Genomic DNA, 20,810 nt, shown 5'->3' with positions numbered 1-20,810 from the left:
AGCCTGAAAATCAAGTTTATTCACTCAGGGAATCCAGGTAAGAGTCAGAAATAGATCCCAGATGGCCTCCCAGTCCAATGCTCTGCCTGTGAAACCTCAACTCGCAATTGTGTGTAAAAAACTGGGACAACAACATGAAGCCAAAAGCCACTACAGCTGTTTGATTCACTGAACCATTAGCACAGTGCAAGAGAAAAATCATAAAGGAAAAGGCAACAGAAAATAACCCAACCTGAAAGATTAAGCAAAAAAATCTACTTCTTACTCACAGACCAAAGAATTTTTTATTTTTTATGGTTTCACAAGTCATATTTCAGTTTTTAACTACGTAGCAGTATTTCTATACATTTCATTACATACATTTTCTTCCGATTTTTCTTAGGCAGAGGCAGAAATCCCCCATGTCATGCCTGTAAATCTAGGTGCAAACTGACCTAAGGACACAGGGCAATTCTAAAGTAACCCAGAGTTGCACTGCCCTTCTTGTCCTTCCAATTCTGGATTTGTGAGGTACTCCTTTGACATCATATGTCTTTGCACAAGACAACAGGAAACACCACAAGCATCACTGTAACATTAATATCAGTCACTCTGCCTACTGGTAAAGGTGCCATTTTAAATGACCTGCAGCACACCACTTAGTTCTCTCACAACATGACACTACTTTAAACAACCAGGATATTCGCCAAGTGATGACAGGCACTTTTGCTTCTTCACTTACAGGCAAGGTGGCTGGCAATAGTCAACCCAGAAAAAGTCAGAACATATCAGCATTAGTAACTTCCTATTACACATAACACTCGGTAGTCAATTCTACAACCACCCAGAAACACACAATATAAACAAAATGCCTTCAAGTTCATTCTCCGCTGCACATTTCCTTTGCTTCTGTTTTCTCTCAGGCCACACACACTCTGTTCAATCCTACCTGCTTTGTCTCTTCTTTCTTCTTCCAAAGCTGCTGGAAGAAACCAGTTGACCCCACTCCTTCAGTGCTCCCCTGTGAAGAGCAACTGTGGTTTTGGGTGCTCTGCTGGGAAGCGGGGAGAGCTCTGCACAGGTGAAACCTGTTGGCAATTGCTAGTGAGGTAAGCCTGGCCCAGAGCTCCTTGTATGGTGGTAAATAATTGACAGGAGTGCCTCATCCATTTCCCAGTTTATGTCATGATCCTTGGCTCCAAATCTTTAGTGTGTCGGGCTTCTTTATGCTGCCATAACCTTTGGGCCAGGATTCAGATTTGAAGTCACGAGCCATGTTATTTTTTTTACCTCAGATGAAAATGGGAGAATAAGGGCTGAGCAGAAACTAATTGAACGAATGGAAAGATGTGGGCAAGTATGAAAGGGGGGGGGGGTGAGTGGGAGTTTAACTGCAGCACACACACAATACCAGACAGCAGTTCAGTTCACAAATGGTTGCTGGTTTTCTCCAGAAACACCAAGTGGGACACAATTACAAGTAGCAAAACTGGCATTTTAACTCAATACTTAATTACACAACAAAAAGATTAATACAAGAATAGTCAGAGAAAGCGCATAACAACACTCTTTTCACACCTGAGATTATTATAAAGCTGTATTTTTAAAAAATTATTAAAAGGGTTACAAGTTAAAAATTACACACAAATAAATGGACCCATCCTACTAGATTCATTCACAGGAATCATGATTTCTCTCAGGTGACTGAGCTAACAGAGCCAGATTCTTTTTTGTGGTGTCCAGTGAAAAGGCACCATGCACAAATGGAAATATAACAAAACATACCATTTAGACATAAGGACAAATAAAAATATCAACAACCTTTTTTTTACTGTGAGAGTGATCAAGCACTAAGCAGGTTGCCCAGAGAAACTGTGGATTCTCCATCCTTGCAGATATTTCAAACCATGTCATTCCTGGGAAGCCTGCTTGGGTGACAGTGCTTTGAGCAGGAGTGTTGTACTAGATGATCTCCAGAGGTCCCTTCCAATTTCTGCTGTTCTGTGATTCCATATCTACCCAGCAACAGCAAAGGCAAACTGATAAAAATCTAGGCAACTTTCCTACTTAGCAAAGCTGAAGGTGAACAAAGAGGGGAAAAGCAAATAGATCTGAAAGACTGAGTTTATTGACTACGAAACTCACAAAGCAGGCATATAGCAAACTGGATCTTTCCTTCTCTTCAGTCAGTGCCATATTCTACAGGTGTTATCCTTGCTCCCTAGTAATAAACAGACATTGTGAAGGAGTCATGTAGCTGTATCACACAATTTATCCATTTTTGCTAACACCTACATTGACAATCTTCCCAGAAAGCTGAGGAGAAATTTTTTTCTGTCCACGAGTAGTGAGAGACAGCAGGACCTACAGCAATACTTGTAGCTGAGACCACCCTGCATCCCATGTTTTGACAGTTCAGTCCAAAGATGGAAGAATCACAAATACTCTGTCCATATCTCTGCCCACTCCCATGACATTTTGTCTGAAATGAAGGAAACCTGAACAGCTCTCGGTGCCAAATACACAAAGGATGTGCTCCCATTTAAAAAGCTTTGTCTTTTGCTCATCCAGACCTCCCTCACTGCAATGATGGTGAGAAAATGGCTTAGCCACTGCTCTGGTGCTAGCATACACCCAGAGGAGAGATGGCAGGGCATACTGTGGGAAATTGCCTTTATACAAATCCAGTTCAGAAGTGAGTTTCTAACTTTTCTTGGCTATATTTTACGTCACTGCTGATCCCTGTACTTGGCCCAGGAAACTTTTCAGATTTTCCCATAACAAGATTATAAACATCTCACTCTCAAAAAAAAAAACAAAACCAAAAACAAACAAACAAAAAAAAACAACAAACAAACAAACAAACAAAAACAAAAAAAACCTTGGTTACCTGTAATGATTTTATCGCCTTCGTAATTGAATGCACAGGAGAATATGTCATCCTTGTGGCCCTCTAATATCTGCAGGCAGTGTCCAGTAGCAGCATCCCAGAGTCGAGCTGTTTTATCAGAGCTGGCTGTCAGTAGGCGATCACCTTTAGGGTTGAAACATACCTTTAAAAATACAGAAAAGAGTTACATTACTTAGCAAGCCAATAGGCCTAAAAAAGAAAGCATACCTAATGATTAAAGATGCAAACAGAAACCAGCAACTCTTGCATTCAGCTTTTCAGGTAAAATTTAGGATAGTATTTGACTAGAGTCACCCTGGCAAACTCCTGTGGCTGAAAACTCTCTTATGAATAAAGGTCTATATACAAAGACCTTACTATAGGATGAAGACTTCAGAATGTTATGACTCAGAATCAAAATTCCTCTACAACTATAACAATTGTATTTAAATGTTATCATTATTCCAATGTATACATACTATATAGAGTTCTACATTAAATAACATGTCTCTGTAGTAACAAAACTTTCACTGAAGGCAACCCATTTTGCAGTATGTTTTCATATTTGTCAGACATGCATTGCCCAAATTGCATGCATTTCCAGATAATAAGATTTATTTTTATAGCACTAACCTCATGATACCAGGTTTACTATATAATGCAAAATTGCTTAATTACTGTTCCAAATAAATTTGATTTCCAAGTATTAACCTTCCCAAGATCACAGCTACACAGAACAGCTGCAGAAGCAGACTGACTTTTCAACATGCTCCTGGGTGAGCAGATTGTCATGTCCAGCTAAGAACTCATGGCACCACCCAGGACCCTGGTGGAAGTTGTCCCTAACCCACCCACATGCCTGCATTCCTCAGTGCAGCTACACTGAGTGTGAAATACTGCAGGGAGTACATGGAGGAAAGAAGAGCCCTTCTGAACTTGGTATTCTCCCAACAGAATGATCAGAATGGGCTGCCCAGGGAGGTGGTTGAGTCACCATCCCTGCAGATATTCAAATAACATGCATCAGGGCACTCTCTAGAGGGCATGGTGTTTTTTTCTGAGTTGATGGTTGGACTCATGATATTAGAGGTCTTTTCCAACTGTGACAATTCTGTGATAATCCATACAATGGAAGCACATGAGTTCACTAAGAACCATCCTAGGTTCAAAATATGAATATTTCAATTACAAAACACATCAAACAGAAGCAGCACAGTGTTGGCATGATAGCCTGAAAGCTAATGAGAACAATCAATTTAAAAGAATAATGAAAACTGTAAGCATTAAATTAAAAAAGCTTGAAAAATATGTACAATTTTGGAAGAAAGTAAATCTAGTTGGAACTGGACTAGCAGTCAAACTTGAGCCAGAAAAGACTTCCAGCAAAGGACATGAGTACATTCCTCATAACCAAGTGATTTTTGAAACAGTCTTTACACTTCCAACTTCCTTTATGCACTTTTCAAAATAAGACTCTACATAATTTTCCTCAGAATTACATTTTTTCTATTCTGTTCCATACGCTGAGTATGCAGAGAATTGAAAAAGTGTAAAGAGGAGCACATCTGGTAGAAGCAAGAAATAAAGGTGATGGTAAAAGTCTCAAAGGCAATAGCCTTAAGATGTCATCAAGAGTCTAAGAGTTGTGCTTATTCTGCCAGAGAATCTGGGGGCTCCCAGGATGTAATAACAAAAGTACAATTTAGGTCAGGTCAGACAGCAGCTCTGTTAACTATGAACACAATGAGAGAACATTCAGACAGCATCTCCCTCTCTGCCCCCCAGAGAACCTGCCAAGTGACTGTGGAGACCCAACCTATACACCATTTCAAAAAAAGGGAAGATGTAAGGAGCAACAATAATTTTGATGTTAACAAAGCCAGATATCCATCCCTGGGAGGGGTGGACTTCTTGAGTAGTCTGCTAACTGCCACAGTTCTAAGCAATCAATAAGCAAACAACATGACAATATGGAGAGATGGCTCCTGGGGGAGGAGTAGCACTCACATCAATTATTTTGCCACCACATTCTGTGACAATATTCCTGTGTCATGGAATAGGATTGGATGTCATCTGTAATCAAGTACGAAAAGCTGCAAAGCACAAAAAACTTACCTTTGAAATTTCACTTCCATGACCTTCTAGCTTTGCAATGCACTTTTTTGTTTCCACATTATAGATTCTTGCTGATCCTGTTGTAGTAGATTAGAAGTCATTTGTGATTGCTATGCTTGAGGATGCATTTCAACAAAAAGCATCTTAATGAGGCCAGAAGAACCTCATCCTCAGGTTGGATTTCAAAGGAATAGAAGACAATCTTAAGACAGTTGCCCCAAGGATAAAGTCTGTCAAAAAGGATCTGTAATCTAGTTGGAAAAGGCTGACTGCTTCTTGGCTTCTGCTGGAAAACTTCTAAAATCTGAATACAAATGTCCATGTAGAACATGGAACACTGAAGTACATACTTTCAAAATGCATGTATAATATAGCTTTCATTGCATTTCAGATATTAATTTTATTTAATGAGCTTAGTTATATTTAATAAATTACTGACTACATTTCAGGAAACTTCTTACGTTGTTTTCTGTTTTAATTTAATAACTACAGCAAATCAGATCCCAATAGTAACCCCCATCTAGTCTACTATCCTGTTCCTGAAAGTGCAAACTAAAACATTTAAGCATGTAAAAATGTAAAAAAAAAAATTGGTTTTGTCATTATGCAATATAACACTGTGCAGATGAATATAAAAAGTTATTTATTGCTATTTATTAAAAATCATAAGCATGCAAAACTGCTGCATACCAATAACAAAACAAAATCACTTTTTCCACTACCTCTTTACTGAGTATTTTCTTCAAAAGCCTAGCAGCAAATCCACCAGTAAAACTCAGACTTTCTTTCTAATTTAAGCCTAAATTTGAGCTCTTCAAATCAAACTCCACACAAGAGCTACCTACATAAACATTTGAAATGCATTTCCAACCACAAGTAACATATTTCCCTGAATGTTTGAAGTTAAAGGGGAAAGCCACATTCATTTATGAAAGTGTGAACAAGAACATTTTCAGTGGCAAAAGCTTCTTCAATTTCATACCAAAACTTCTATAGCACAACAAGCATTGCATGATCTATAGTTTCAAGCCAGGCTACTCCTCCTTCACCAAGCTTCTTCCAAAGCAAAGCCCAAGGAAAAGGACAAAGGTGCTTCATGCTACTGCTGTGACTCTTACAGCAGTCCCAGTCACTTCACCTACCATCAGAGGAGGCAGTTGCAACACGCTGGCCGACATAATCAAAGCAGACATCCACTATTTCATCACTGTGACCTGTTAAAGTTGCTATGTGTGTCCCAGCCATGGCATCCCACAGCTGCATAGATAAAGAAGGGTAATTTTTTTGCTTATTTTCACCAATTTACTTGATAGATATCTAGCTGGTCCATAAATAACTAAATATAGGCTCTTTCTGATATATGCTACTGTATTAAAATGAAAACTGGTTCTAAGTCAATAAAGAGTCACTGATTAGTCAGTTTAATGAAGTCGTGTATTTTTTTAATTTCAGTGTATTAATTAAATCATCCTTAAAATACATATTGTTATTTAACTGGCCTTCACTGAAATTAATAACTTATTGGTTTTGCATTTAGTTGTAAATAATGAATTACATGTACTAGTTTAAAATAATGCTCTTCCATTTACAAGAGATATATTTTTACATCTGATGTAGCTGTATTTAGTACATACTCAACTTTCCTACCATGCATGTTTTGTCCAATGATCCAGTGACAATGAGAGAACAGTCCCAGCTGAACTGTATACTGGAAATCTCTCCTCTGTGACCTATTAAAGTATGTAACAACCTATAAAAATATACAATTTACATTTTTAGTGTGCATTTTGATACATAAATTACAAGTAAGCTTATAAAATGGTATAGTTAAGGTGTCAAGTCTTCACCACCTTATCCATGAAAGCAACTAAACAGCCCATGCAGGGTTCTAGTACTACATCAGTTCTGGTTTTTATCTTTGAGACAGAGAGACAGTAAGGAGTGAAATTGAAAAGTCCTCCCTTCTCTTTCAAAAATATTTCAGTGGATGTATTTCCAGTGAAATGCAATGACTTTCCAGTTCCAGAGACAGATTTCTTGTATCCATGTACATATAAAGCACATACAGCAAGCTTTCCACATTATCCTACTTGAACAAACTGTAAACAGTCCATCTCTCAAACTCCATATAATCTGAACCTTTTATAAAATCCTCTGAAGATAAAATCATGTACTTCATGTGAGCATGTTCCCAAGTAACAGGCAAACGACATCCAAACTGAAATATGATTTCTAATCCTCATTAATCCTAAACCTCTTGCTGCACAAGGCAGGCAATATTAGTTCCATTAACTTCTTCAGCTTTAGCTGAATACAGAGGATACAATTAGCCGTGATTGCTTCCTATGAATTAATGGCCTATAAGGCAATGAAGTCTAAAACAGATTGAGAGATATATATTAAAGGATTAGTCAATTAGGTTATTATCATAATGCTAATATCACTGTATCACTAATAGAAAACTGCTTTAACTAACAAATAAACTAATGACTGGAAAAACAACTAAATGAGTTCAAGTGACTGAAATGTTTTTTTATTCATTGTATAAGATATATAAGGGTAGCGAAAATAATATAGATGTTAAATGAACAGCAAAGCAAAACTCCTCAGCAATTGAATTTTCTATTTCTTTATGATAACAAAAACTTGATTATACTCATGTCATTTTGTATAACTCATTTTACCTTCTAACAATATGAGGCCAGAACTGCTGTAAATGTGTAGATGTTTTCACAGTTAAAAAAAAGTCATCAAGAGAAAAAAAAGTGAAAACGTTGTGAACATATTCTTTGGCCGTCAAGACTAATATTATTGTTGTACCTAATACCCAAAATACCTAAAAATGAATAATTGAAAATATTTAAAATATATGGAAATATTGACCCTGACGTGAAGTTCACATTTATTTCTTAGAAAAAAAATAAGAATGCAACATGAAAATCCCAAAATTTGGACTTCACTGCAGGGTCAGAAAAGAAGCTGGAAAAAGAACCTGTTGTCAAACAAAAATATTTGCAAGAACACCAAGCTGAATGAAGTTGCATCCAAAGATCTGATTTGCTGACTGAGGGTCTTCTAAGTATTTACATGGCAAACATTAAACTACTGGTGTTGATTAAGTAAAAACTTACAGGATCAAACCTTAAATGATGTACAACGTGTACATTGCTTTTTAAATTTTGAAGGGATACACATCATTTATTCCCCAAGATATTCCTGTATACACACTTTCCTTTTATATATAAATTTCAGAGATACTCTCCTTGCTCTCACAAAAAGAAAAAAAGACATGACCTCTGAAAACACAATAGGATTGTTATCTTCATAAACTACTTTGTCAGTCATGAGTCTCCACGGTCATAAAATATTTTCCTGTATGGAGAATTCATCAGCCACAAACACAGGATCTGTCCATTCTGTCTGCTTCCTCAGTGCTCATAAGATGGAAATTTGGAACAAAAAGCATATAGAAATGCATTTAATGAACTTCATTACTTTCAGAAGAACCAGGGGAGAAGGAGTAACAAATTACAAAATGAAGGAACACAGACTCTAAATGAAGCAAAAATACAAGTTTTGTAATTTGTAGGTCAACATTAAAACATTCAATGTAAAATGATACTTCTGAGTACTTTAGTACCTGCCAGTGCCAACATCCCACACTTTTACTGTATGGTCAAAGGAGCCAGTGATAATCCTCTCTCCAGTGGTGTTGAAAGACACTGCAATAATTTCTCCAGAGTGTCCCTGAGAGAATTTTTTAAAACAGTATGAGAATGCAGATTATGGCTTTTCCATCAGTGTAGTTTCATATGTAGCTTTTTTTCAGCAAGTCCTTCTATAACCCTTCAATATATTATTTACTGTCTTGCCCAGTATTTCACAATTTTGAGAGAAAGACCTACTGTGCTGTGGAATAACCAATATCCCATCAACAGCAAAAAATCAGACCATCTCTTAAGCAGTGAGCAATTGTACAGTGATGCCATTAGTGCATGTTTTCCATATTTGATTTGAACAGAATCACATTTTTTCACCAATGCATATTGAACTCAGATTATTCATTTACAGTAGAGCATGTCAAAGATGTTGGTGGAGACACTTGAAAAATTAATGAATGTGAGCATACTTCTACGCTAAAGGTTCTCACATTCCACTGGTCTTTGCTCTGCTCAGGGCTCTGAGGAAGAGAAAGTCAATGAGGAGGAAATGCCTTCCTCACTCCACAGGCCACATACACCAAAGGAAGACTATGCACTACCTGTTATTTAGGAAGCATGTGAAAAAAGTGCATTGAAATAGCACAGGCCAATCCGAGCCTGTGGAATCCCAGCAGGTCACACAGAGCAAAAAGACACTACAATCTAGAGGTAATTGGATGGTTGTCCTCTGCTGATGTTTACAGGAAGAAGATTCATGCAGATGCAGTGTCCTACACAGATGTTCTCAGTTACTTTATGTTGAAGCAGAGGGTGTCAATTTACAGCACAACATCATGTTTTAATGAGAAATGGAAGGCATGCTGATTTATAGTAGTAACAGCATTGAAATGAGAAAACCTGTCTTTTTTTAAATAGGACTTCTTATAAAATACCATGGCTTTATAATTCACTTCAAGTTTTCTTAATATTTTTGTAACTGCAGTCACTGTGGGACTGCCTCCTAAAAGAAACTCTGCAAGGCTTGAAACTGTTGTAATGGCTATATTGTTATTTATCTCAGTTAGAAAACTAAGAAAGCAAGGAGCACCTTCAAAAAACATACAGAAGGCAAACATACACTTAAAGTGGCTCTTTCTTCTCCTTTCTCTATATCCCATAATTTGGCAGTGGTATCCATGCTTCCAGTTGCCACCAATGTGCTCTGAAGATTAAATGACAAACATACCTGTAACAAGAAACATTGGATGGAAAAAGTGGGAGAGTATTTATATACATTTTCTCAAAACAAGGGCTCAAGATTAGTATTTTTAAACAAAAAAAAAGTCTGACTTAAAATTTTATGGCATACAGCAGAATTGCAGAGGTCTTCCAACAGCTCACTGGAAGAGCAACAATCCTTATGACATAGCTCTGGGTGATTATTCAAAGCAAATGGACTAATTGGCTGCTTTGCAATGGCAATGCATTAAAAAGACTTACTGGAAGATTTCCTGTATTGTTTCCAGTATTCAGGTGCTTCATCTTGTGTCACAGGGAAAAGCTTATTTCACAAAGTTTTAATGGAAATCAGGACTGAAGAGTTTTTTAATTTCTTAACAGTGCATAGTAAACTGACAGAACACAATGTAACAGTAATATTATCTGTAATACAGTAGATAAACTTAGGCAATCTTATTAAACAGCTGCAAATTTCTAAACCTCCTTGTCTAATTCCAAGGAGTTTTAATGACACACAGTCTCACACTCTTGCATGCATGCTCATCCTTTCTCACAGGATGAGTGGGTTACTGGAGCACCCCCTTTCTCAGGAGTATGTGTTCCCCTACTTACACACACCTTCCCTAGGAGGCATAAGTGCTCTGGCTCTAGTTGAACCTATACCTCTGCCTACAATCTGCAGATCCACAGGGCAGAGAGAAGGCATCTAAATTCACACATGCAAATCTTACAGGGGGGACAATGGGGCTTTTTTTTTGAAGCCTAGAAGGACAATCCACTAGGCAGATGCAGCCTCCTCATGGAGTCTCCAAAAGCAAGGCTAGGCACAGACTGCTGCCCAGGTGACTTGTGGAAGCAGCAGAGCAGACATTGGCAACTGCTTCTTCCAAACTAATGTCTCTCCCACCCTGTTACAAATTATATTGATTGATTTCTATTTTTTTTATTATTTTCTCTACTTCTTTCTTTTTCTTTATTTCAAAATTGTCTTTGAGATTGTCCAGTTATGGTTCAACCTGACTGACAGTCCTCCCTAACACTGTCATTTGGTAGGCTTCCTCTTGATCAGTCTGGGGCAAAGACCCTGCAGACAGTTTTGTGTCCATACAAACACACTCTTATTCTAACAGGTGCCATTATCAAAGCCACTTTCCAAGGGCATTTCCACAACATCATATTTATTTCTGTAAAAACAAGAAGAAAAGCTCAACAACTTCCTTAGTTCATTTTTCACATTGAAAAATCATGCAGTCTTCCCATTCTCTGTAATTATTCAGTATCATTGCTCTGCTAATAAAGAACAGGGGATGCTATGTAAAAAGGAAAACAGTAGCTGAGGTCACTGGGGCATTTTCACTATGTCCATTTCTTTTTCTCTTTTCTTTTTTTTTTTCTTTTAATGCTGAAAAACTAGGGACATGCCCTTGCCAGCAAGGTATCATATACAATAAGAGCCTTTCAGTAACAGGGCTCCAGAGAAACAGATATTTTTCTGCTGGCTGTTATCTCCTACTAACTACTTTCCAGCACAACTCATAACACTTTGGGTCTAACTCCTACAAAATTGAGAAGAAATTAAGAGGCCTTTAAATATTTAGCTAACTGATTTGTGAGAGCAAAATCACTGCAGCCTGTCTCTGTAAGTAAACATGTTCTCCATAGTAAGGGTGTTTCAAAGTATCCAGGGATTCAAAACTCTCTGAATCAGCCTCACCTTACACCAAGGTAAGACACCATTTTCTCATACTAGTTACAGGCCTTGCAATCTAGAAATTAAATACTAATTGTTTCCAGAAACCTTTTCCAGAAATGCTTTATTGAATAATTACTATATATTTATTTTTAAGAAAAATTTATTCTACATTGAAATTAAGAGTTTTAGTGAATTTGGCCTGATCTTTTCAATCAGAATGCTGTGCATCAAGATATTTGCTACTGCTAACAGAGCTCTTAATGCATTGGAAAGGAAACTAAGCACTTTAAGCTTAAACTGTTTTATTTTCATATGTCTTTGACACTTCACTTATTCTCAGTTAAGACACTTCAGATTTCAGAAATTCATTCTTCTACAGCTCCAATTGGTCCTGTATGTGAACTACAGATCTTAGTGTGAAAGACAGCAATACAGACAGTGGTGTTCTTGTGCACTGAGTGCTGCATGTGAGAGGTAATGCAAGCTATCTAGAAAAAAAGGGATATATAAACTGAGGAATAAATATGTGCAATAAATTGAAAATCCTAGTTGTTATGGTACTTTTCAAAAAAGTTTTAATGTTTAGCAAACAAGGGAAATCAGAACAAACCAAAAATAACAATACCTTTTCAAATTGTATACTCCATGTCTGAAGAACTGTCAGACTTAGAAGGAGCAGCTGAGGGAACTGGGGTTGTTTAGCCTGGAGAAAAGGAGGCTGAGGGGAAACCTCCTTGCTCTCTACACCTACCTGCAAGGAGGTTGTAGTGAGGTGGGGGTCAGTCTCTTTTCCCAAGTAAAAAGTGATAAAACAAGAGGAAATGGCCTCAAGTTGTGCCAGGGGAGGTTTAGATTGGGTATTAGGAAAAGTATCTTTATTGAAAGAGTTGTCAGGTAGTGGAATAGGTTGCCCAGGGAAGCGGTGGAGTCACCATCCATGGAGGTACTTAAAAGACACATAGATGTAGTGTTTAGGGACACGGTTTAGTGGTTGACTTGCCAGTGCTGCGGTAACAGTTTGACTCAATGATCTTTAAGGTCTTTTTCAACCAAAATGATTGTATGTCTCTCTTTTCTCACCGTGCAGAAATGTTCACAACGTCTGAACATGTCAATAAATGCAGCAGATTAGCTGCCCCTTCCAGTGTCAGCTCACAGGGACTTGGAACCCACAGCCACCAGTGATGGTGTGAGGAAACATAAAGAAATTAGAAACATCCATCAGTACTCACTATTTCTGCCCTATGCCCTCTGAAAGTATGGGAACATACTCCTGTTTCCGTACTCCACAGTTTGCAGGTTTTATCAAAAGATCCAGTGGCAATCATGGTACTAAATGGAAAAAAAAACTCCTGTCATTTTTATTCATCAAAACTCCTCTTACTTCAAAGATAGGAGAACCCAACAGAAACAACACCCAGTCATGGAAGCTTGCATGCATTTTGGTGCATTCTGCCACACCACAAGATCCTGGGGCAGGATTTCACAAATGGAAGTTACATTAAAGGAAAAAATTATGAGACATGATTACTTTCTAGAAAAGCCACTGTGCCTATTAGGACAGAAGTGTTCATAGCTGTTGACCAACATATATGAGGAATGACATTATCTGCTGGACTTCAAGATCAATTTTTAAGTTATGTCATTTCATCAGATGGCATCTGTTTATTGCAAACTCTTTTTATAAGCAGTTTACCCAAATTTCAGGGGTTAAACTCCACTCCCATTGAGGTCAGTGGAAGTGCTGTGACCAACTGCAGTTAGAGCAAGATTGAATTAAAGTGCCCAGAAAATGTAGCAAGGGAGACTGCCTGTATTGAAACCTCAAGATTAAAGTATGAAAAGAAGTTCAACTTTTACTGAAATTTTAATTTAAAAGTAACTCAAGGTTCTCATCAGGTTTTCTCTCACTATGTATTGCTTCTCCACTTTTATATTACAGCCTGGTATGGTATATTAAAAAAAATAATATTTTTTTTTTTTAAATAAAGATTAATATCAGATTATAAGACACTGACATAGTAGGTTTTAGGTTGGATAAAGTCTTTCCATTTAGAAGGAAATTATGTTGCTCCAGAGAGAGTAAGAACAAGTCTTAAACATTTTTTTTCCTGATGTTAACTGTGTATTGCTTAACTGATAAATAGGACAGCTGACATTGAAAGAACTGATGTGATTCAATATAAAAATAAGCACCGATTTGCCTTGTTTTACAGAGAAGTAAAACAGTTTACTTACATACAACAGCTTCCTCAAGAAGCTAATGACAATGGAACTTCAGCAGTTAACATTAATTCCCTTCACCTTAACAGGTGCCAGTTCTAACCAGGGCAAACAGTTATTGCAGAAAACAAGATGCATAGATTTATATTTGACATTCATACAGTGGCACCCTGTGGATTTTATAAAAATTACTCAACAGCTCTGACACTTCTAAATCATGTGCTAAATAATAATAAATGTGTAATACCAAATGGAGAAATCCACTTTTATTGTGACAGAAATGTTTTTTCTTCTTAAATAAAGCAACACAAGCTTTCATAATTACTTATATCTCATATACACAATTATATGAAGGCAGTAAAGAATTATTAACAATCAGAACACAGTCTTATCATATAGATATTATCAAAATAAACCTGTGTTTTGATATATTAAGCTGGCTCATTTATATACTTTTCCAGATGCTGAATACTTAATTAAATTTATGCTTTTCTAATTTCTAAATTTATTTTTTTTAATTATAGCAGAAAACACACTTGAATGCATATCTTATACAAGTAATACAAAGTGTCATTGTGCAGTGATTAGCTATAGTTCAACTTCATAAATTCAGAATTTGAACCCTTACAATTTGAGGTACTCAATTTTATGTCAAATTTCAAGTAGCTGTTCTTTATTTGCAAAATAACATGATTAGCAACTATAATGGAAAATGTATTTACCCATAGGGATTATTGAATGCTATTGCGAAGACAACATTTCCATGTCCCTCCAGTGTATGTAGATTTTTTCCTGATGCAGTATCCCATACTTTGCAGGTTCTGTCATAGCTTCCAGTGATAAAGCTAAACCAAAGAGAAATTAATTTCTGAATACAGTAAATACCTTACTGCTTCTGGTGCATAGTCAAATGAGTTATTTCCTCAGATTTCAGTTAGTACTGTCTCAGACCCTAAATCTCCTTATTCTTTCAAAAATATAGATGAATGACCATTGAGGTTCCTTTTTAAAAAATAAAATAAAATAACTCATTAAAAAACTTCTCCTAATATTTAACATATTTCAACTAAAAAGTAAGCTGCTGCTTCCAAGACATGAAGGAAAAAATGATGAGACATACAACCACAGTGAAATCAATTAACATGATATTCCATCACAGCAAAAGCCCCAAATGAATTTATATCAAAGACACATTTAGCTTTTAGTAACATTCACTTTATAATCATAAAGGTGCTTCTTTCTGAAATATATTAATTGTCAACAAACTATCACCTTGGAAGAAAAAAATTACATAAATTGAATCTCCTACACTACTTTTATTCATCTCCCATTGGCTCTCCCACAGAGTTCTGAAATTTTGAAGTCACACTTGAAGTGGCTTATAACCAGCACAGCTGAATTCTTTTTGCAAGAAGAGCACTGAAATTCCCTTACAATTTAATTTACAAATACCAAACTTCAATCAGTGGTTATGTATTTTGATTTCAAAGGCAACTTACCGAGAACCAGATTTGTTAAATGCCACATTAGTCAGTGGTAAAATATGTGCTCTCAGTATCTGAAACAGAAGTGTGACAAAGGAGAAGAAAACAACATTTGATATAAATAAATTAAAAAACCCAAAACAACTGCTAAAAATAGATTAATATTTTCTCCTCCTCCTGGCAGATCAGCAGCTACAGCTGTAATGCATTAATCCCTAACTAAAAAATCTCCTGTGCCACAGCAGGTTATCAGTGAAAATATTATATAGTATTGATTTCAAATTTATATTTTGCTTGAATTAACTTTCTTTTCTCTCATGTTTGCTTTTCCTCCACCTTCTCTGGGACAAGCAGACTAACCCTAGACCAGCGCTGAAAGAGCAAAAATAAATGAGCAAGAAGACCTCACCTGGTGAGACCACTGCTGAAAGAAATCCCAACTCATGTGAAGCCTTACTTAGCAAACCAAGAGATCCAGCTAAATTGAGTATTTTGAGTTTTTTAAGTTATGGGATGCTCTCAGCTTGTAGGGGAATTTATTTTTTTTTTTCACAAACAGGAAGAACAGAAATAAGCTACGTCTATGTCCTATGAGGTCATGACAAAAAAAAGGCATACAGAACGGTAAAAAATATACTTATCAAGACAAAATTCAAAGAAATTTTATGTCTGCCTGCCTTGTGTAGGTTATAGTGGTCACTGTTCTTCTGACATTTCTTCTAAGGTCCTTTAATCAGACAGCATATATTTCATGCAAATTACCTCACAGCCTTAATATTGCATATTAAGGTTCACTAAACATGGGTGAAAATGGTTTCAGATACTGCCCATAAAAGTCAGCGTGCCACAATACTTTGAAAATTACAAGAAAACCCAACAACTTTTACCTATTACAAACAGGCTTCTGCTGAAGTCTAAAGCACAATAAAACCATAACCTGGGAAATCACAGAAAATGCTGACAGTGAAGTAAAGGGATGTTAAAAATAAAGCAGTGGTCCACTATGTCTTCTCTGTAGTTTAAGAATGAAGAAGACATTATTTATAAGCAATGCCATTTAATCACTGACATATTGCCAAAGCTTCACCTTTTTGTTCTTATTCCTAGCTTTGTCAGCTGCCTGTCCCCAAAAGGAAAATGAGAGGAGCTCAGAGATCTGCTCAGAAGAGTAGGAGCTAGTCAAGATGGAAATAATGATGGTCAAGTGAAGGACTGAGACAAACAGAAAACATATTCTATGTTAGAGAAAGAGTAATTTCTGTTCTCTAGAGGAAGAGAGGTTGTACTTCCAGCTACAGCAGTGGGAATGGGCAATCAAGATGCAGAAATTACAAAAATATTTTTCTTCTTTAAAAAAACAGCCACAGTATATACAATATACAAATATCTGCATATGAGAATTGATAATTATGGAAATTTATGGAACTTTGATCCATTATATTCTTCAGAGTCCATGCAGGAAGCTCTGAACAACAAACATATTCAACAATTATGAGAAAGGAGGAGTTTATGCTCAATTTTAGATCATGGGACTAATTCTGGTTTTCCAGCGCCCAGTGCTGCAGTTGCTTCATCCACAGAACTCTAAACCAGCAAGAACTGCTTGTGCAAATGACACCATAATCAAACCCTAAGGCAATATTTTTTAAAATATATCTCAGTTTTGCAGAATCTGCTACAGCAGTCCTTAAAAAAAAAACACCTGCAAATCACGACGGTGTAGCATTGTTATGTAATTGTTTAAAACCTCGGAAACTGCTACAGAAACTTGTTTCTCTGCAGGGTGCCTAAGACAACAGTCATCAAAATTACTGGAAATGACAAAACGATGGGCTTATGCACTCAATTAAAGTTATGCTCCAGTGCAACAGGAAAAAAATATTCCTTTCCAAACAATACAATTACATGGAACATTTTGTGGAAAAAAGAACCCACAAAAAAAACCACAAAAATTCTCACTCCCACCTCTTGTATTTTGTTAGTAGCTCAGAAGCATCTGATACTCATGTTTCATTTACAACCCTCAAATGGAACTGAAACATAAATGAAGTTCTTTCCACACACTTCTAATAAGCCAGCACTGATTGGATTTTCCTGCCAACACAAAATTATTCCCTTCTCTCTCTAAATTTAATAGCAGAGCACTGACCAGCATTTTTTAACAGCTACACATTGCCATCTGCTGACACAATAAAGAGACAACACTCAATTATTTCAGTGCAACACGCAATTTCTGGATGCAATTTTATTTCTATTTCCACAATTAAATACAGTCAAACCTATTATTCTCTGACCAACTGAATCCTGGAGCCCTGAATGGTCTCTCTAATCCTTGTTCTTAAAACACTTACTTGTTTAAGCTGAAGACCAAACTATCAGTATTCAAACATAATACTAATGACAGAAAGTAATGATAACCAGTATTACTGTATATAGCAGAATACATAAAAAAAACCCTAATTTTTGCAAAAATAAGAATAATTAAACAAGGGTATAAAAATATTTTGGGCCTTTCCCAGCAGCTAATTTACTTTTGTCTATTTACAGTTTTTATTTAAACATAAGTATGGGTGTTGTCCACAGGGTCTTATTTGACAAGTGAGAGAATTATTTTTCTCCATCCAAAACACACCCTTGTACATAGACACTGTTTGCACAGGCTTAAGATCAGTTATCCCTCCCAGCCTTTTGGGGAATTCCTGGCAGACATAACCAGGCCAGGCCCAGTTGCTCTAAACAGTGTTCAGATCATAGAAAAAAGCAAGATTTTGGTCATAAACTCCAAATTTTGTTCTCAGGCACAATATGCAGCAGTGAAAACACAATATTCTAACCAGAACCCTCCAAAATGCCCCAAATTATTTTAAACATGCCTCTGACCTTAAAAAGTTTGAACGTATGATCTTCTTTTTCCCCTATCTTCTCTTGCAATCTTCGTACTATATGAATGACATATTCCTTGCACGAAGCTGTGATGAGAGGTTCTCCTTTCTGAATTTCTTCTACTAAGGCTGTGGCATCTGTGCTAATTATGAGGAAAACAAACAAAGAAACAAACAACTCCCAAAACCCAAACCTACCAGATTTCATACTTTGGCAATAAGTATTAATTTAAAACCAAGAATTTACTTGCAAAAAAACCTGAAGCAATTAAATTATGTGTTTATCTCATTGCGTAATGGCTGAAAGAATTATGGATAAATCTTTCTTGGTTTCTGTACTTCCTTCCTTCTCTTGCTGAAGTTGTTCAGTAAGATTTAGCTTTTAAAAACTCTAGTTTGGAAAGAAATTTACCCATGGAATAGCAACAAGATAAATTATATATATAAAATGTTAAAATTATCTCTGTAGCTTCACAGGTCTGTGCCTGTTCCTGCAACTCTTAGTTATGACAAGAACTTCCAAAACGTGGTCTGCAGTCTACAGGTGTCCATGGAACCCCCAGGGACTGGTTCACAGCTAGTCTGTGGAATTGGATTATCTTTTAACATCATCAGATAAACTGCTGATTCCGGGCCATCCACGAGAAACTGACGGTTGTCAGTACCAGGCAGTCACAGCACCAACATACAATTAAAAATAGTCCTAGCAAGAAAGCCTGATATTTCTGTTACCATGTACATTTTCGCAGTCTAAAGGGGATTTCCTGTATCAGACCTCTGAATGAGAGACACTAACACCCCCACAAATTGGTATCTTTCAACGTTTATGCTCCTATCAAGTAATATGAGACAATTTATTTCTTTAATGAAGCAACTCACTAGGTTCTGTCCAGCTGAACAATTCTGGTTAAAGAAAAATAAATAATTTTTAAATTTGGGTTTTTCATCTTGTGCAGCCTACATTGTCTACTAATTTTGGCCCCCAGGCAAGAACTCTTCCATATCAATGTTGGTACTAAGAAAATCGTATTACTTCATGTCCTCTACTTAATAAACTTCATGGATTTTGGCAATTTTATTTAATGGTGACATTTTTTTACCTTTCTGAAGCTCCTTGTACCAGAGGTGTCTCAGTAGAGCATTTAGGCTGACTACTATAACCAAAACCATGTTAAGGTTCTCAGATTTGTTTCTGGTTTTTTAATTTTTTAATTTTTTTTTTAATTTTGGATGGCTAGAGGAAGATGTTAGCTAAAGGAAAGCAGAAGAAACAGTTTGAATGCTGAATAAAACCTGAGAATCTCTGCACGGTGTTTGATGTCAGCCTCTTGTTCTTCCCAAGGAGCCAACTGCCATTGGGTTCACAACAAAAGAAACCAGAAATCAATTACAGTTGTGTATGAGCATGCTACAGAACACCAGAGAGTGCTGTTATCAGAAATATTATCACACTTACTCAGGTGTAAGATCAAGCAGATCTATAGATCTGGACTTTGGCTCACCATCTTGTACATATTCCAGACAAATTCCTTTAAATAAAAAAATAAATAAAAATATTTAAAAGGTCTTAATTAGATGTCAATAATTTTGCATGCACTGTAGACAGCAATGTTTCCACCTTTATTGCTCCACTGACTTCAGCAGACCTACTTCCAGGTCTTGGAACTAGAAGGAAGTTGGCTGTTCTTGCTGAGACTTTGCAGGATGATGAAAAGCTCTGATGCGTTTATATGATGAAGATATTAAACATCATTATTTATGAGCCATTTTCTATTCTGGAAATGAACAAGCTCTTTTTTCCCCAACAACTTTTTGCTTTATTTAAACAGCTCTATCTTCAAAGAAACTGTCCTGAAGATACTTGCTGTAGTTTGGCATTCCAAGCCCCTGGAAAACATGTTTCACAAAGGCTGTTACAGTTATTTCAGCGCACACCACGGCCTGTGTACAGAAACTTACAGAAACCCCAACAGCGCTTCCACTCCAGGCACGCAGCGGCACCTCCGCACCTGCCCGAGCCGAAGTCTGACCGTGTTGAACTGCTTTGCTCTGCTTCGAGAGGGTTAGGAAGTTCTGCTGCTCCTTAGTTCTCTGGAGCAAAGGGCCATTTAGATAACTTTTATGTCATTTTGCGTTTTACCGGGTCCGTAAGGAAAGCGTTCAGGTTGAAAGAGCCGTGTCACGCCCGCCCGAGCCGCCCGGCGGCACCGTGTCCGCTGCCCAGGCCACCGGGCCCCGACCCCGCCCGCGCGAAGGACGAAGGCCCCGCAGCGCGCCCTGCTCAGGACATGCACGGAACAGCGACACATACGATAAGCATGTGGCCATTCTTCCTGTTACATGGGACTTTGAACAGCGCATCTGCCTCTCACTTCATTTCTGTGCCGACTACTCTCACTTTTGACTCTTCACACCCCTGCCTGCCGCCCCGCCCCGCCCGGCCGCGGGCCGCTCCCCGCTGCCGGCCCCTCAGCCGCCCGCACAGCTGGAAGCCCCGCACCCCCCGGGCCGGCAGCCCCAGCCCTCGGCCCCGCTCCGCACCGGGCGGGAAGTAGCGCAGCAGCAGCCGCCGCAGCCTCATCCTCCCGGCAACGGCCCCACAGCCCTGCGCGCCTGCGCAGCCCGCGCGGGAGGGGCGGGGCGGGCGCCGGCTGCGCGCGCAGG

General features: G+C 37.7%; 1 protein-coding gene across 5 annotated transcripts; it reads right to left on the bottom strand.

Annotated features, from left to right (window-relative positions):
* Positions 1–1,788: 1,788 nt before the first annotated feature.
* DAW1 (dynein assembly factor with WD repeats 1) lies at positions 1,789–20,751 on the bottom strand. 5 transcript variants are annotated; one of them, XM_051626597.1, is made up of 14 exons: positions 20,688–20,751; positions 19,603–19,675; positions 18,145–18,289; positions 15,280–15,338; positions 14,503–14,625; positions 12,790–12,889; positions 9,764–9,871; positions 8,625–8,731; positions 6,632–6,734; positions 6,127–6,241; positions 4,985–5,061; positions 2,870–3,032; positions 2,125–2,200; positions 1,789–1,994 (listed from the first exon to the last, which is right to left on the bottom strand). In XM_051626597.1, exons 1-13 carry the CDS (start codon positions 20,725–20,727, stop codon positions 2,166–2,168), a joined length of 1,248 nt encoding a protein of 415 aa, XP_051482557.1. In that variant the 5' UTR covers positions 20,728–20,751; the 3' UTR covers positions 1,789–1,994; positions 2,125–2,165. The 5 variants fall into 5 exon arrangements, with proteins under 5 accessions (XP_051482557.1, XP_051482561.1, XP_051482556.1 ...); XM_051626601.1 differs by adding an exon at positions 19,765–20,033 and having other exon boundaries at positions 1,789–2,200; positions 18,145–19,495; positions 20,688–20,743; XM_051626596.1 differs by having other exon boundaries at positions 1,789–2,200.
* Between the last annotated feature and the right edge of the window lie 59 nt (positions 20,752–20,810).

Source organism: Apus apus, chromosome 8, assembly GCF_020740795.1.
Source record: "Apus apus isolate bApuApu2 chromosome 8, bApuApu2.pri.cur, whole genome shotgun sequence".
Classification (NCBI taxonomy): domain Eukaryota; kingdom Metazoa; phylum Chordata; class Aves; order Apodiformes; family Apodidae; genus Apus; species Apus apus.
This window is presented reverse-complemented; position numbering and strand designations above follow the sequence as displayed.

What these genes read in the sequence shown, in the direction of transcription:
- DAW1 (XM_051626596.1), bottom strand. Translation starts at nt 20,727, where the DNA reads ATGAGGCTGCGGCGGCTGCTGCTGCGCTACTTCCCGCCCG. An exon ending in GCTGCGCTACTTCCCGCCCG is followed by an intron (nt 19,676 to 20,687) that starts GTGCGGAGCGGG and finishes TTTTATTTAAAG; the next exon opens with GAATTTGTCTGGAATATGTA. An exon ending in TGCAACTGCCTCCTCTGATG is followed by an intron (nt 5,062 to 6,126) that starts GTAGGTGAAGTG and finishes CTACTACAACAG; the next exon opens with GATCAGCAAGAATCTATAAT.